The sequence below is a fragment of the Gossypium hirsutum genome, chromosome D10, assembly GCF_007990345.1.
Source record: "Gossypium hirsutum isolate 1008001.06 chromosome D10, Gossypium_hirsutum_v2.1, whole genome shotgun sequence".
Classification (NCBI taxonomy): domain Eukaryota; kingdom Viridiplantae; phylum Streptophyta; class Magnoliopsida; order Malvales; family Malvaceae; genus Gossypium; species Gossypium hirsutum.
Genome location: NC_053446.1, coordinates 65,375,919 through 65,391,926, shown reverse-complemented (window position 1 = coordinate 65,391,926; position 16,008 = coordinate 65,375,919). Strand labels below are relative to the sequence as shown.

The 16,008-nt window shown below is 35.5% G+C and overlaps 2 protein-coding genes across 4 annotated transcripts in view; one reads left to right on the top strand and one right to left on the bottom strand.

Annotated features, from left to right (window-relative positions):
* Window positions 1-15,267, bottom strand: part of LOC107934943 (mechanosensitive ion channel protein 10) — a 76,098-nt gene extending 60,831 nt beyond the window's left edge. Inside the window, exons 1-3 of one of the 2 annotated variants that reach the window (XM_041103658.1) lie at window positions 14,570-15,267; window positions 14,155-14,426; window positions 13,999-14,071 (exon numbers count right to left, since the gene is read on the bottom strand). In XM_041103658.1, coding sequence (XP_040959592.1) covers window positions 13,999-14,071; window positions 14,155-14,331 — 250 coding nt within the window. In that variant the 5' untranslated portion in view covers window positions 14,332-14,426; window positions 14,570-15,267. Of the gene's footprint in view, window positions 1-13,967; window positions 14,072-14,154 lie in introns of both variants that reach the window. The other variant, XM_041103657.1, reaches the window with a different exon arrangement.
* Window positions 10,887-13,949, top strand: LOC107935450 (disease resistance-like protein DSC1). 2 transcript variants are annotated; one of them, XR_005919939.1, is made up of 5 exons: window positions 10,887-12,300; window positions 12,873-12,929; window positions 13,042-13,117; window positions 13,203-13,275; window positions 13,385-13,949. XR_005919939.1 is itself a non-coding variant. In XM_041103655.1 (4 exons), the coding sequence occupies exon 1, from the start codon at window positions 11,322-11,324 to the stop codon at window positions 12,219-12,221; it is 900 nt and encodes a 299-aa protein (XP_040959589.1). In that variant the 5' UTR covers window positions 10,887-11,321; the 3' UTR covers window positions 12,222-12,300; window positions 12,873-12,929; window positions 13,042-13,117; window positions 13,203-13,369. The 2 variants fall into 2 exon arrangements, 1 of the variants encoding a protein (XP_040959589.1); XM_041103655.1 differs by lacking the exon at window positions 13,385-13,949 and having other exon boundaries at window positions 13,203-13,369.
* Window positions 15,268-16,008: the final 741 nt, after the last annotated feature.

Here is a 16,008-nt window from a genome sequence, read left to right as displayed (position 1 = left end):
GCTACATACATACCAAGATGATATTATCTCTCTTCCGGATGAGCTAAGGTATCTTGTATGGCATTATTACCCCTTCAAATCTTTATCATCAAGTTTTAATCCAAAGAACCTTATTACATTGGAATTACCATATGGAAACATGGAGCAACTTTGGAACGAAGTTCATCAGGTATATATACTTTTATACTTTCTTCATCCAAGAATTTTTTTTAAGAGCACTACACCAAAACAGGTTTTTAGCGGCGTTTTTTTAGGCATGTAGCGGCGCTTCTTAGCGCCACTAAAGGTGTTTGCGACGCTTCCACAAGTGCCGCAAAAAATGCCGCTAACGACGTCGCTAATGTTTGCAGCGTTTAAAAAAATAAACGCCGCTAAAGGTCATATTCTTTAGCGGCGCTTAGAAATAAACGCCGCTAAAGATCATGTTCTTTAGCGGTGGTTAGAAAAAAACGCCGCTAAAGATCATGTTCTTTAATGGCGTTTAAAGAAAAACGCCACTAAATATCATGTTCTTTAGCGGCGCTTGAAGAAAACTGCCGCTAAAGGGCATGTTCTTTAGCGGCGCCTGAAGAAAAACGTCGCTAAAGAACATGTTCTTTAGCGGCGCTTTATACACAAACGCTGCTATAGGGACGCGACTTTTAGCGGTGCTTTTAAAAAAATGCCATTAATTTGGGATTTCTGTAAAATAAAATTTTCCATTTTTTCAGCCTTACTGTAGCAACAAATCAAAAGCAACCAGATCTAAACCAGCCAAAAGCAATAAAGTTATATAATATTTCAAATTAAACGAATAAAATAATATTAATATCAATAAATAAAAGTGAATTCATATTATTTTTAAAAAAATGTTAAAAGTTGAAATGATAAAAATATTTATGCAATACTCTATGACGGCGGAATTTGCGACTGCTGAAACATCTTCATCATACTCTGAAGCTGCTGTTGGAGTTAGTCGTACTTTCTGCTCTGCTCTGCTTCTCTCGAGTCTGCATCTTCTTTAAGTTTTAGCTGGAGTTCTTCATATTTCTTTTGAACCTCTGCTTCTCTCACTACAGCCTTTGCTTCCCTCGCTGCCGCCTCTACTTTAAGTTGTAGCTAGAGTTCTTCATATTTCTTTTGAACCTCAACTGTGGTTGCTTGCATCTGAGCCATCTGGTCTTTTAACCTCTGAACTTCAGCATGAGTCTGACTCCCCGAAGCCATGTATTGCTGCGAGCTGGATCCAAAATATTGGGTTGGGCTAACAAAAGATCTTTGAAATCGAACCCGACCATACCTTTCATGACCCAAAACTTCAGTAATAATCCGGTTAAAAATGTCTTTAGGATGAACAGAACTATCACTAGAAGCAATCGCTTCGTACTCCGCATTTTTATTCTTTAGTTTTTCCTAATAAATAAATCACATAGTTAAGAACGCAATATATATTAAAAAAACAAATGCAACATAACAATAGTCGCATTACAAGCAATGAATTAAACCATTAGAAAATAAACACTATAAATAACTAAAACAAGTCAAATGGTATTAAGTAAACGTACCATAATTTCACCAGCTTCAGGAGTCATAGCAGATCCATCTTTCTTCCTATGTGTAATTTCAAAAAGCTGAAGGTGTACAACTTTTTGACCGGACGACAGTTCCTACAATATAGTAGTAAAAATATTATTTAATGGAAAGTTATACATATTTGACAATATTAAAAAATTAAAAATACCTCCACCTCAGCTACACATGCAAAACTTCTCGACCTGGCTGTGTGAGTGAATTTTTGTTTATGCCTGCTGCTTTTTCCAACTCGTTCACGATCCTACGTTATGAAATTTTTAGTACGTAAATAGTAAATACTACAAACCAAAATAATTACAATAGTTTGAAAGTACGTCATACCTCGCCTTTCTTCGAATGTCAAAATCTAACCGCATCTTCCCATTGGTACCTCAGCATACTCGACGGGACATTTTGTAATTTCTCATCGAGGGTTGTTTTTGTCTTATAATAATATTTCTTCAAAGTATTTTTATGTTCTCCCCATCTTTTTCCCAATGCCTTCTTTACATAAGCATCCAAGACCTCTAAAGCAAATCTCGCCTACAAAAAACATAAGTTAATAAAGTAAATATAAATGAAACTATTTCCCAAGTATTATAGATGACATTAACATTTTGTTACCTTAATATTATCGAGGGCTTAGTTTTTGTTGCTATCGGGCATTTGATTCCATGACTCGTAGTTAATAGGCAACATATCCGCATTTCGTGCTAAAATGCCACATGTATCCTGCTAAAAGTCGAGCTTTTAATCCAACAGGCTGACCAAAACTGTTTCTGCATACCTTGACGCACTCGACTAGATCTAACTCGTATAAATCTCTAAGTAGCGTACGTCCTCAACCTCTACGTGTCCCACCATTTTCAGCTGCAAATGGTATATTATAATATAAGAATTTGAAAAATAAATCAATTATAAGTCAACACGCATGTAAATTAAATGTAAAATTACTTTGAACTTCTATAGGGTCCTCAGGTGTAATTGGAACATTCGAAGATCCAATTACTGTCTGTTGTTCAGTACTATTTGTTTCTGTCGAGTTTGGATCATTTTGAACAATGCTTCCCATTGGAATTTTTCTTCTAGGCATTTTATCTACAATACACATAAAATAGTTGAAAACTTAATAACTAATTACAACAATAACAGCACATATAAAATAGTTGAAATATATAATAAGACCAAGATTTAAATTATGATATTACATATAATTAAAAAATCGTAAAATCTTACTACGTCATTATTCGTAAATATCTTCATCCGTATCCTGACAAACCCATTGAAATTGTGTACTAGTACTAGGGATATTATTGTTTAAGTTTTGTTCTGGAAAGGGCAAAGTTTTTGATCTGTCGTTGATGTTATCTCTACTTCCATTGCCCATGTCAAACAAGTCTCTAGGGATGTTACGGAGTACAACGTACCAACCCTCATCAGTTGGATCTTTTCAGTAAAAAACTTGTTTGACTTGAGATGAGAATACATACGGCTCATCTATCAGTTGTTGTCCTGTGTGAATCAATCGAGCGAAGTTCACCATTGTAAAAGCAAATTGATCTTGCTTAATTCCACAGGCAGTATTAACATCGGCCCAATCACCTCGAAATAAGACAACTTTCCATTTGCCATAGTAATTCAACTCAATTATGTCAGTAAGAAGTCTGAAATATTCCACATTTCCCTCGACAGGATTGTTGTCCCTAGCACTAGCATAACTTGTAATTGAGGAATTAACAACTATTCCACAATTTTGCGTTCTCCTCAACCTCTCGCAATATTTTGTATGAAATCTGAATCCGTTGATGAGGAACGCACTATATCTTTTAACCACTTGATTTGGACCTTGGGAGAGCCATTTAACTTCGTCGTTTACGTTCTTCCCACTCCAAACCTATTGAATGGAAAGTAAATTGAGTAATTAAAAATGTTATGAGAAAATATTATTATTTGTAAGCGGAAGCTCCAACTGCATATCGTTGAGCTTAACCATTCATGAAAAGATTATGTAAACAACTTATTGATATCTCGATATTGTGTTCTTCGGGAGCGCGAACAAGATCTCAATATTTGTTTGTACTCACTATGTTAAAAAATATTCACTTTGTTAGAAGATAATAAATTTTTAATTTGATAAATATTTATCAAATTTGTAAAACTTACTTCCGTAAATGTTCCATTGATTCGTGGTGAAACAGAACATATCGATGTGCTTGTACCCACGATAAATGATCTAATTTTACAATTTCAACTTTGCCGATTGGTTTTCTAAAACTTTGGAACACATAAGTATCGGCGATGTTATGGTCCGTGAGTCCAGCATTCCTATTTGGTCTGTTCAACCTTGTTTCAACATCTTCCAAATATCTTGAGCAGAAGGTCATACATTCCTCTACTAAGTAGCCTTCAGCAATCGATCCTTTTGGATATCGCTTGTAGCAGCAGTAAGACTTTAATTTGGATAGAAACCTAAACACGATATACAACACTATCAAACGTTGTGACTAAAGGCATAGAGGTGAATGAAGGAAAATTTTAAAAATTTTAATTAACACCTTTCTATGGGATACATCCATCGATAGAAAACGGGTCCGCCAAGAATTGCTTCATGCGGGAGATGGATTATCAAGTGAACCATAATGGTGAAGAAGGAAGGTGGGAAGATTTTCTCCATGTTGCATAAAGTCAAAGCGGCTCGAACCTGTACCTTCTAAAGTTCTTGAACATCCAAAACTTTGCCACAAATGGCTTTCATTATATTGGATAGTTCAATTATACAAGACGTCACCTTCTTGGACATACAACATCGTAGAGCAATTGGCAGTAAATCTTGCATCAAGATGTGATAGTCATGTGATTTTAGCGAATATAATCTTCGATCTTTAACACTAACACATCGAGATATATTTGATGCATACGCATCTGGAACCTCTATATCCTTCAACACCGTGCAGAACACTTCTTTTTCAGTCTTCGACATTGAAAAAATAGAAGGCGGCAACTGATATTTCCCATTCGAAAGTGGATTGGGAAGAAGATCAGGTCGAATTCCCATTTGGACTAAATCAAGTCGACTCTGAAGATTGTCTTTTGATTTTCCGTCGACATTCAAAATTGTACCCACAATGTTCTCGCAGACATTTTTCTCAATATGCATAACATTAAGATTGTGTCGTAAAAGGTGATGCTCCCAATAAGGCAACTCAAAAAAATACTTCTTTTTTTCCACAAGTCTGCCTCATTAGGATCGTCCTCTTCATCAGAGTCATCATTAGCTTCATTATTTGATCTTCTATTTATTTGCGTGTTTGGCGGTTGGTTCATCTTCCCATAAATGAAATTCATATCTTCCAACATGAATAAGATTTCAGAGCCACTGGTCTGCGAAGGAGCTTCTCCGAACTCTTTAGTACCGTCAAATATAGAACTCTAAAATCTAAATCTATGATTTTTTGGTAACCACCGACGATGCCCTATGTAAGAGAACTTCTTCCCATTGTACAACCATTGCGAACATGTTTGTGCAGCACAATAAGGACACGCATAACGACCCTTGGTACTCCAACCGGATAAATTGGCATAAGCGAGAAAGTCATTAATGGTCCACATCAAAGCTACACGTAAATTAAAGTTATCATTTCTCAACACATCGTATGTTTTGACACCAGCCCATAATTGTTTTAACTCTTCAATAAGTGGCTGTAAATTCCCGGGCCCTTTCTCTCTAAGGATAATCTTAGATAAGATAAGGGAAGATTGCTTCATGCAAATCCACGGAGGCAGATTGTAAGGAACAAGCACTACTGGCCAAGTACGGTACGCAGTGCTCATGATCTTGAAAGGATTAAATCCATCAGATGCTAGTCTAAGCCTCACACTCTTAGGATCGCTTGCAAAGCTTGGAAATTTATTGTCAAATGATTTCCAAGCTAAAGAATCTGCCGGATGCCTTAGTAATCCATCATCGGTTCATCCATCATGGTGCCACGTCATAGACTCCGCTTTCTTGGACAACATGAAAAGCCTTTGAAGCCTTGGTATAAGGGGAAAATACCGTAAAATCTTGACTAGCTTCTTCCTCAACTGTGCATCATTTTTATCGTCGTTCCCATCTTCTGTGTTTCTATTTATCCAACGGGATTGGCCGCATACATGACAGCACTGTTGGTTTTTCCGATCGCCCCAATACAACATGCAGTCATTTGGGCAACTATGGATTTTGTTGTACCCAAGGCCTAAATCTTTTATCATTTTCTTCATATCTTTGCATGACTGAGAGATTTTTGCAAACGGAAACATTTCTCTCAAAAACTCTAACAGCATTGTCAACGAGTTTTCGGTCCACCCTCCCAAACATTTTAACTGAAAAAGATGAACATAGAAGGACATTTTTAAAAATTTTGATCCCTCATACAGTTCTTCGTTCATGTCATTAAGTAGAGCGTAGAACTTCGCCGCTTCTCCATTCGGCTCTTCATGAGGTACACTACTTCCCGGTTCGATAAAAGCAGTTCCACCAATATTACAATCATCAGATGCCACAAAATCCGTTGGGAACAACTGCACACCATGATTGTGCATATTAAATGCATCCCGCAACATACCTTCCATGTCATTCCCTCTATCAGACTGTTGGTAAGTAGTACCAGGATAAGATACATCCATTGTTGAAGAGGAAGTACTATGCAGGCATTCTCTATGAAATAACCATTGTTTATAACCCCGAACAAACCCATCAACAATTAGATGCTCGTATACAACCTCACGATAATGCCAGCTTATGTTGACACACTTCTTACACGGGCAAAGAATCATGTTCCCTTGGCTTGCATATTGAAATGCAAAATTTAGAAAAGTCTGTACTCTATTTCGATAACTGTTGCTAACCCTTGACAAATTCATCCAAGACCGGTCCATTTCTTAATTCTTGAAGCCTGACGTTGACAATAATTTGCACGGGAAGTTAAAATGCCAGTTATAACCATAAATGAGTTATGTAAGTTATGATATGATATATTTTTATGTATTATGTAAGTTATGTAAGCTATATATTATGTATTGTGTAAGAACTGTAAGTAATGTGAGTTATGTAAGTAATGTATTATGTAAGTTGTGTATAATATTAATTATGTAAGTTGTGTATAATGTAAGTTAAGAAGGTTATGTATTATGTAAGTTATTTAAGTAAATGTTGTATTATGTAAGTTATGTAAGTTATGTAAGTTATTTAATTTATATAAGTTACGTAAGTTATGTAAGTTATTTAGTTTATGTAAGTTATGTAAGTTATGTAGGTTATGTATTATGTTAGTTATTATGTTATTATATAAGTTATGCAAGTTTCTATATATGTTTATATATTGTATGTTAGTTATTATGTTATTATATAAGTTATGCAAGTTATATAAGTTATTTAAGTTGTGTAAATGTTGTATTATGTAAGTTATGTATTATGTAAGATACGTACGTTGTATTTTATGTAATTTCTGTATTATGTATGTTATGTAAGTTGTGTAGAATGTAAGCTATGTAAGTTATGTAAGTTATTATGTAAGTTATGCAAGCTTATATAAGCTTATATATAATTATTTAGAAAACTTATAAAATTAATACTAATAAATTTTATTACTAATAAATTTAGAACACTTATTTAGAAAACTTATAAATTTAATACTAATAAATTTAATACTAATATAGAAAACTTATAAATTTAGAAAACTTATATAGATATTAAAACAATATATAATTATTTAAAAAACTTATAAATTTTATAGTAATAAGTTTTAAATATAGGTTATATACCCATACCATATATGGGGTGATATATTAAAAATATTGGTTTTAATAGATATTAAATTATCATTTACAATTATTTTTTAAATTTAAAATGTTATTATTACAAAAATTGAAATATAGGTTATATATCCATATTAATATATGTAATATATAAAAAGAATATAAATTTTAATATTTACGATATAATATTTTTGTCCAAAATTTATTGCGTTTTTTGCACGAATGTAGCAAACCATATTCCTTTCTAAGTTGCTGCTGGAAAATATTAACATGCTAGAGAGACTATGAAAATTATGTGTTCATTTTCTAAGCATTGCAAACTGTTACCAATTAATTAAAATATTTCATTTCAAATAAATAAAACCTAACACATGAGGTACATCTTGTATAAAACTAACAAATATGAGAAAACCCAATGTATAAAATACGCAGCATTTATTTAAATGCATAGATGCAATTGGCGATTGCCAAGTTTAAAGCAAAGTCAAATCCCCTAATCTTTTTGTCTATGAAGTCAAAAGTTTAAAGCAAAGTCAATTTTAAACCCCCAAATCAGTAACTTACCCTTGCAGAAGATCAACAACTCCCCAAGCCTTAATCCTCCAATAGATTAGTTGGTCTGTGACCTTTACCAAAATAATCCAATAGATTAATAGTGAAAATAAACCCCGATTCAACAAGGTAACAAATAACGAAATAAAGGGCTTTAATCAAAAGAAATATAACCTTAATCGAAACAAATAACGAAAAATCGTGCAATGTGGAAACAAGGAAACTTACAGTGAATAGAAGAAGCGGACGACAGAGAAAGTGGGTGACAGAGCGACCACCAGAGTGGAGACGACTGCAATGACATGAGGGAATTTGGGGATTTGGGGATTTGGGGAAATGAAATTGGGGAAATTGGGGGAAAAGGAATTGGGGGAAATGAAATCGGGGAAGTTGGGGGGATAGGAAATGGGAAATTAGGGAAATAAAATTAGGGAAATCAGAGTGGGGGAGAAGTAAGGAAATTCAGCGCTAAACAAACGACGTCGTATAAGTTAGTTCAATTAAAATTTGCGGCGTTTATAAATAACGCCACTAACGCATTAAAAAATCCTAGACAGAAAACGACAACGTTTAGCAAACACTTAAAACATAATTGCGGCGTTTATAATAAAAACGCCACTAAAACATATCCTTTACCGACGTTTTAGTACAAACGCCATTAAAAACGTAGATAAAAACGACAACGTTTAGCGAACACTTGTAACATAATTGCGGCATTTTTATAAAAACGCCACTATCACATAACCTTTTACGGCGTTTTCGTAAAAATGCCACTAATAATGTAGATAAAAACGACAACGTTTACAGAAGACTAATAACATAATTGCAGCGTTACCTAACAATGCCACTAACACATATCATTTTACGGCGTTTTGGCAAAAACGCCACTGAAAACGTAGATAAAAACGACAACATTTAACAAAGACAAAAAACATAATTGCGGCGTTTTTCGTAGAAACGCCACTAATATAACTCCTTTTGCGGCATTTTAGTAAAAACGCCACTAAAAAATCAGACAAAACGAAACTGTTTTGCTACCTTTCAATGAATATTTGTGGCGTTTTCAAGAAAAATGCCACTACTGGTCAAACTTAAAATTATTTTCAAATTATTTTAAATAATACTATTTTATTTTTTTCTATTTTTAACATATATTTTTCTATGTTTTTAGCATAACCCTTAAATGTGGGAAAATAAAAATTAAACCCTAAACCATAAGCCCCTAACCCTTAGACTCTAAACCCGTAACCTTTAAACTTTAACCTCTTAAACCCTAAACAATAAACACTTGACCATAAACCTACACCATAAATCGTAAACACTAAACTCTTAACACTAAACCATAAACCTTAAACTTTATACCCTAAACATGCACCCTAAGCTATAAACCCTAAATTAACCATAAAATCATAAATAATAAATTATAAACCCTAAAATCATAAATCTTAAACCTTAAACGTTAAACCCTAAACCCTAAACTACTAAACCCCATAAACCCCTAAACCCTTAACCTATAAACCTTTAAACCCAAAACCCGAAGCCATTACCCCCTAGACCCTAAGCCCATAACCCCTAAACCCTATGCTCCTAACCACTAAACACTAAACCATAAACCACGAACGGTAAATCATGAACTCTAAACTTAAAACTCTAATCCCAATATAATAAACATTACTTCATAAATCCTAAAACCCTAAACTATAAAAATTAAACCTTAAATACTAAACACTTAAACCTAAAATAAATGTATTTTTACTTGTGGGGCTTACAATAAAGCGCCACTAATGTCTCTAAACCTCCACAACAAAACGAAGCCGTTTGCTTAAATATATTTGTGGCGCTTAACACAAAGCGCCTCTAATGCTTGAAATTTGCGGCGTTTATAAAGTTGCGCCGCTAATGTAACTAAACCTTAACAACAAAACGTTGTTGTTCGCTTAAAAATTTTTGTGGTGAAACGTAAAAGCGCCGCTAATTATTGAACTTTGCGGTGTTTATAGCTATGCGCCACTAATATCTCTAAAATCTAAAAACTAAAACGTCGTCGTTTGCCTAAAATGATTACCACTAATGCTTGACATTTGCGGCGTTTCTCGTAAAGCGCCACTAATGTCCCTAAGCACAACAAGAAACGACGGCGTATGCTTAAAACATTTTGCAGCGCTTCCTCTTAAGCGCCGCTATTGTGTCTAAAACTCAACAAGATCCAAACGACTTCGTTCTGTAAAATCTTTTGTGGCGATTCAGGAAATCGCCGCCACTATTGTCCCTAAGACGGCGCATGCTTATGAAATTTTCCGGCGCTTCCTCTAAAACGCCGCTAATGATTGACTTCAGCGGCGCTTCCATAAAAGCGCCACTATTGTGTCTAAAACTCAACATGAAAATGCCGTCATTCGGTAAGAACTTTTGTGGCGCTTCGTGGAAAGCACCGCTAATACATGATCTTTTGCGGCAATTCTTTATAAACGCCACTAATGCAATAAAACGTAAATCAAAACGGCGTCGTATATTAATCAGTTTTGCGGCGCTTCTTTAAAAGCGCCGCTAATGCTTCACGTTTGTGGCGTTTTGTTTAAAGCGCCACTAATGTCTTTGAAGCTGACAAAGAAAACGGTGCCGTTTACCTAACTCTTTTACGGCGCTTTTGGTAAATCGCCGCTGTTGCCTATAATTTATGGCGTTTTTAGCACTCGCCGCTATTGCTCGGTTTTTTGCGGCGTTTTGTGTTAAAACGCCGCTATAGACGCCACTAAAGGCCTGTTCTGGTGTAGTGGAGAAAGAATTTATAATTGATATAGCATTTAAATAACATATTTTTATTAAATTTAAAAAATATATATAAAAGATTTTATTCTATTTTTTAAAAGAAACAATGGTGGGTGAATTAATACACCCAATACATCAAATATAAATTTTTATTTTGATAGAGTCCAAGTAAATGATGCTCTAACTACTTTATGTTCTCATCATGTGCAGGATCTTGTTCATTTACGGGAAATTAACCTTTTCAGTTGCAAAAATTTAAAGAAGATCCCTAATTTATTAGGAGCCCTCAACCTTGAAAAACTTGACTGTGAAAATTGCGAAAGTTTGGTTAAACTTCCTTCCCTCACCCGTTTGACATCACTTGAATCCCTTCGCCTTAAGGGATGTCGTAGTCTCAAGAAGTTTCCGGAGATCCCAAATAACTTTTATGAGTTAGATTTATCAGAAACCGGAATAAAAGAAGTACCTGATTTCATTGAGCATCTCGACAGACTTCATCGGTTGACCTTGACAAACTCAATGGTAAAAGATGTATCAAGCAATATTTCAAAGTTGAAATCCCTTTTTCTCTACATCTTAGTGGTTGTCCAATCGTTAAATTTCCAACTGTTGATGTGCCCTCACCAAGCTTGAGCTTTGAAAGCCTTAGGTATATGCAGATGGATCGTTACAAGACCGTCAAAGTCTCAGAGTCTGCACCATATCTGCTCGACTTTATTGAACATGACTGCATATTATTACGAAGAGTTTCCTTTGCAGATCAAAATTTATATCAGTTTGATTCATCAGATGATGATTATATGTTTTTGATGCTATTCTTTAATTGTTTCAACTTGAATCAAGAGTCAACTAATAACATTGAGGCAAATGCCATGCTAAAAATTGGATCCCTAGCTAAGAAATGGGCAGCGAGATATGGCAGGGAAAAACGGCGTGGTAACTTTCAAAGATTGATTTGTTGTTTCCCAGGAAACAAAATTTCAGCAAATATATTCAAGTGCCAGGGTATGAATTCTTCCTTAAGTTTGAAGATAGCCCCAAATGGGGGTAGTGGGAGCAGATTTTTGGTTTTTGCTATCTGCCTTGTGATTGATCTCACTGACTGCCATCGATTACTTGATTGTAGTTGTGAGTACCAACTTACAGCCGCTGGTAGTGGCAATGGTGGTGGTGGTTATGAAAAGCTAGGAAGTGTAATATCTTTGTTCAAGCTTCCTGAGCCAGAGAAGTGCATGGGTGATCACGTGTTTATTCTATCTAGCATCGACATGGTTAAAGAAGACCAGAATTATGAGGAGGCATCATTTGAATTCTACATCAGAAATTGGGGTCTAGAAGATGAAGATGTAGACATGAAAGTGGAGAGATGTGGTGTTCATGTATTTTACGTGGATGCAGATGATACAGATGCTACAGATGCTACAGATGCTATAGATGATACAGATGATACAGATGATACAGATATACAGATGCTACTAAAAAGAAACATGCTGGGAACTAAAGAAGCTTTAGCCATGATGATGAAGAAGGGGATGGAGGACTTAAAAGATTGAAATAGTTTGTATTTCTTTCCATCTTTGGCTCTGCTTTTGAGGACTTTCAACTCCTGAATAATGTCATCCAAATGCATAGGTAGGGGTTTCATTTTCATCTCATTTTTTCATATTATGATAAAATTTTCAGTTTTCCACAATTGTTAATAGTAAATTTTCAACTTATAAATTAGTGACAGAAAATGAAGTGCTTTAATTAATTAAAACCGACCAGGATGAATCTAAACTTGCTCTGCGTTATAAATTACTTGTCTTCTAGAAGGTGCTTTACCAAACTGAAACATTGTAGTTCCACATTGTAAATGTTAAAAGCATAATTTGTGAAACATCAAATTGGAAATTTGTTCAACAGTTGTGATTGTTGCTTACTATTATTTTTCTCATCTTCATTCCCCTGTCGTGTCTGTGTTCTTTTGTAGATATAGCATATATTGTCCAAGAAGGAAATTCTCCATATATATTAATTAATTTGGAGGAAAATTGAATAGTAACTGGAGATTTCAATACAGTAGCAAAATGATTCTGCTTTGGAGTTGATAAAATATCCATAGGGGATTTTGGTGGGTACCAAAATTCAGATATTAAAATTCATACTTAATTCTTACTGACAGTTGACTTGTTATTGGTTGTTTTTTTTTTTTTAATTCATAGGACCAATGGTGGAGTCGGTTCAGCTTCATTGTTTAGTTCCAGCGTTGGTATCATCTGGTATCTCAATACTTGCTGCATTTTCCTTCACTCATATCTTGATTCATTAGAAAGATTGGTTATTTGTGAGATTGTTTTTTTCTTATATCCTTTGCTTCTGTGTTGATGTAAGATTAGGGAATGACAAATCTTTGGGAATGCCACTGCTGAATTGGAGCTTTAGCCTTACAAGGAGGAACACCTGAGCTGTAAGACCTTCAATTTTATTTACTGAATGCTTGCTTTATACAAGTGTTTGAACTGATATTTGGTGACAATGCAAGTTGCCAACAGATTTGTCAACACAAAGTCAAAGTAATCTTTTGAGCTCCTTTTTGGGTTCTGGCAATTCAGTCTTGGTGGAGAAGTAAGTTACCTTTGACTTTGACTTATTATCATGATTTTATGTTCATATAATGATTTTCAGCATCCTCACCATTTTTCCCATATTTATCAATGGGATTATATAAATCCAGAATTTGCAACAGATCTCAAAACTCGTGGGATAAACACATAGAGCTGGAGGCAACCTTTGACAGTTTTCATTCTCAAGCTAGATTGGGTTAGTTTCATGGTAGAGCTATTGGAGTTGATATTTGTTAAGCTTTGGCCTGCATTGCAACAAAAGACCAGCAGTAAAATTCAGCTCTGTCAAGCAGCAGCATTGTTCTGAAGTGAAGAAATGAAGCTGGTCCGAATGCAGCAACTTATTTTGAGTGTTTTGTTCCTATGTAACTTTGTCTAGTTCTTTTGTAATTTGACAGCAAAGTTAGTAGGATGATTTGATTGATTTGTGTTGATGTAATAGCTAGTATGTTAGCTTTCTTTTATGTACAAGTTAAGCATGTTTTTGTTTATGTATTAAGTGGGAGCAGTTAACTATTTGGTAACTATCCAATTACCACTACACTAAAATAGGTTTTTTAGCGGCGTTTTTTTATGCCTTTAGCGGCGCTTATTTGTGGCGTTTTTGAAAGCGTCGCAAAAAATGCCGCTGTCAACGCCACAAACATTTGCGGTGTTTTTAGAAATACACCAATATCCGGGCTTCTATAAGAGTTGCTGATGGGCTTTGTAGCCAAAACTGAATTCGGGTAGTACACCTTTTCATTATCAAGTTTCAGGAAGACGGTCGTTAAAATATTCATCTCCTCGACCAGCAACTGTTAGTTACCATTACCAAGTGATAAGCATAATTAGTAACTTTCCCATACATGCATGTAATAATGTCATTTTCAATAGTTACCTGAACACCATCAACCACACAACGATCGCCGACATCAAAAGGATGCATCACAAACACGAATACTATAGCTTCAAAAATAGTCTTGCAGGTGTTTCCGAACATAAAAGCAGCCACTACAAGCTGTGATGAAAGGAGCAAAAGCAGTTTCTGGTTGCAATTTCCAGCAAAAGAAGCCATATGATGACAGTCACGAGTGTATTCAACTGCTTTACAGCTGTTTTGGTGTCACTCAAAGCATGTACTAGTGTTTTCCGATCCGTGTAAACCTTTACCTGTACAAAATAACAACAACGAGCATGTTAATAAAAAAAAATCCTCATCTTTAAGGATGGTTTTCCTTCATTGCAGCAACACCCTATAGTGTCCGATTGTGTTCAAACCATAAAATACAACAAGATTATCTTGTTCAAGTAACCTTTTCAACTTTGGGTTTTCATTGGACCTATTCAGCAGGCTCTGAAATTGATCAAAAGACCATTCATCCAAAAAGGATGCATCTGCATTTACATCAATTGAAATAAGCATCGAACAAGAGTGAAAATCATAAAGATGAAATACAATCATTAGTAAGCATCATAAAACAAGGATTTCAAGAAAGCCAAATATATAGAATGCTGATACAATTTAGTTGTAAACCTTGAAAGGTGCCAACAGATAAAGCATGCTCATATCAATGTAATCTAATTGGAATAGAAATAAACAAGGTATGATTGGAAGCAAAGAAGCAGTATCCAAAATTACTAGCAGAGGTATTTAATTAATAGTTCAAAAAAGAACAGTTTGATGAGTTTTCGATCCAAACTCCAATGTTAGATCTGTGGTCAGTTTGGGCATTAGCTCAACGTTTTTAATATTGTCATAATCGCGACTACAGTGGTCTGACATTAGTGGCCTGGGCTTCAAATTCGACCGATCGTACTAGGCAGGGTTCGGATGTTGGTTTCTCATTTCTATCGCCCGCCTCTAGTCAGTTTGGTGGCCTTTCGTAGACGGCGCCATACGATTTCTTTCTGGTAAATGGTAGGGTGGTCACTTGTCTACTGCGCCTCCCCTGTATATGTCATACACTAGGGTTTTTAACCCCTTTTTTTTGCGTTTGATGATGGAGCAGGCCTACCGCTTGGGCATTATGCTGGGTTAAGCCAACCATTTGGGCTTGGTCATGAGTAGCGGTTTGAGCCTGGTCATGAGGCAGTTCACTGGGTTAGGTCCGTATTTTGGGCTTGTAACTGGGTTCACTCGGCCATTGGCCAAAATCTTGGGCCGTCTGTGCGTGGTAGGCCATCTGGCCCATGCTAGGACTTTAGGGGTGATTTTTCTCCAGTTGGGTCCACTGCTAATGTTTCTCCAAATGGGCCAACATTTAATTGTGTGGAGTTTACAAGCCCTCGTGGTCGTGTACGAGGGCTTGAGCCTTCAGATGGTGGTGTTTGTACTACGTTTGGGTCATATAATGGGTTGTGTATTCCCTGGCAGACAAAAATAAGAGCTCGTGTTTATATTGGGTCAGATCCATGCATTGGATTGCCTCGAATTCCTGATTTACATACGTCTAATGTCTCTAACTCTACTGGGTCTAATATTAATGCCACTCATTTTGGGTCCAATTTTGATAATGATGATTCGTATATTCCTATACCTATAGGAACTTCGTCTTGGTATCTGGATTCAGGGGCAATGCCTCTGCTTTGAATGAGTCTACACCATACTCAAGTACATTCCCTCTCTTAATAGGTGATGGGACTCCTATGCTTGTAGGAACTTCACTTATTTTTTATGTAAATTTTTATAAATATATTTGTTACGTAATTATGTTATTTGAATGTGCTAGTGTCACGGGCCAAAGTCTAAAGC

Coding starts and splice junctions, on each gene's coding strand:
- LOC107935450 (XM_041103655.1), top strand. CDS start 11,322: ATGCAGATGGATCGTTACAAGACCGTCAAAGTCTCAGAGTCTGCACCA.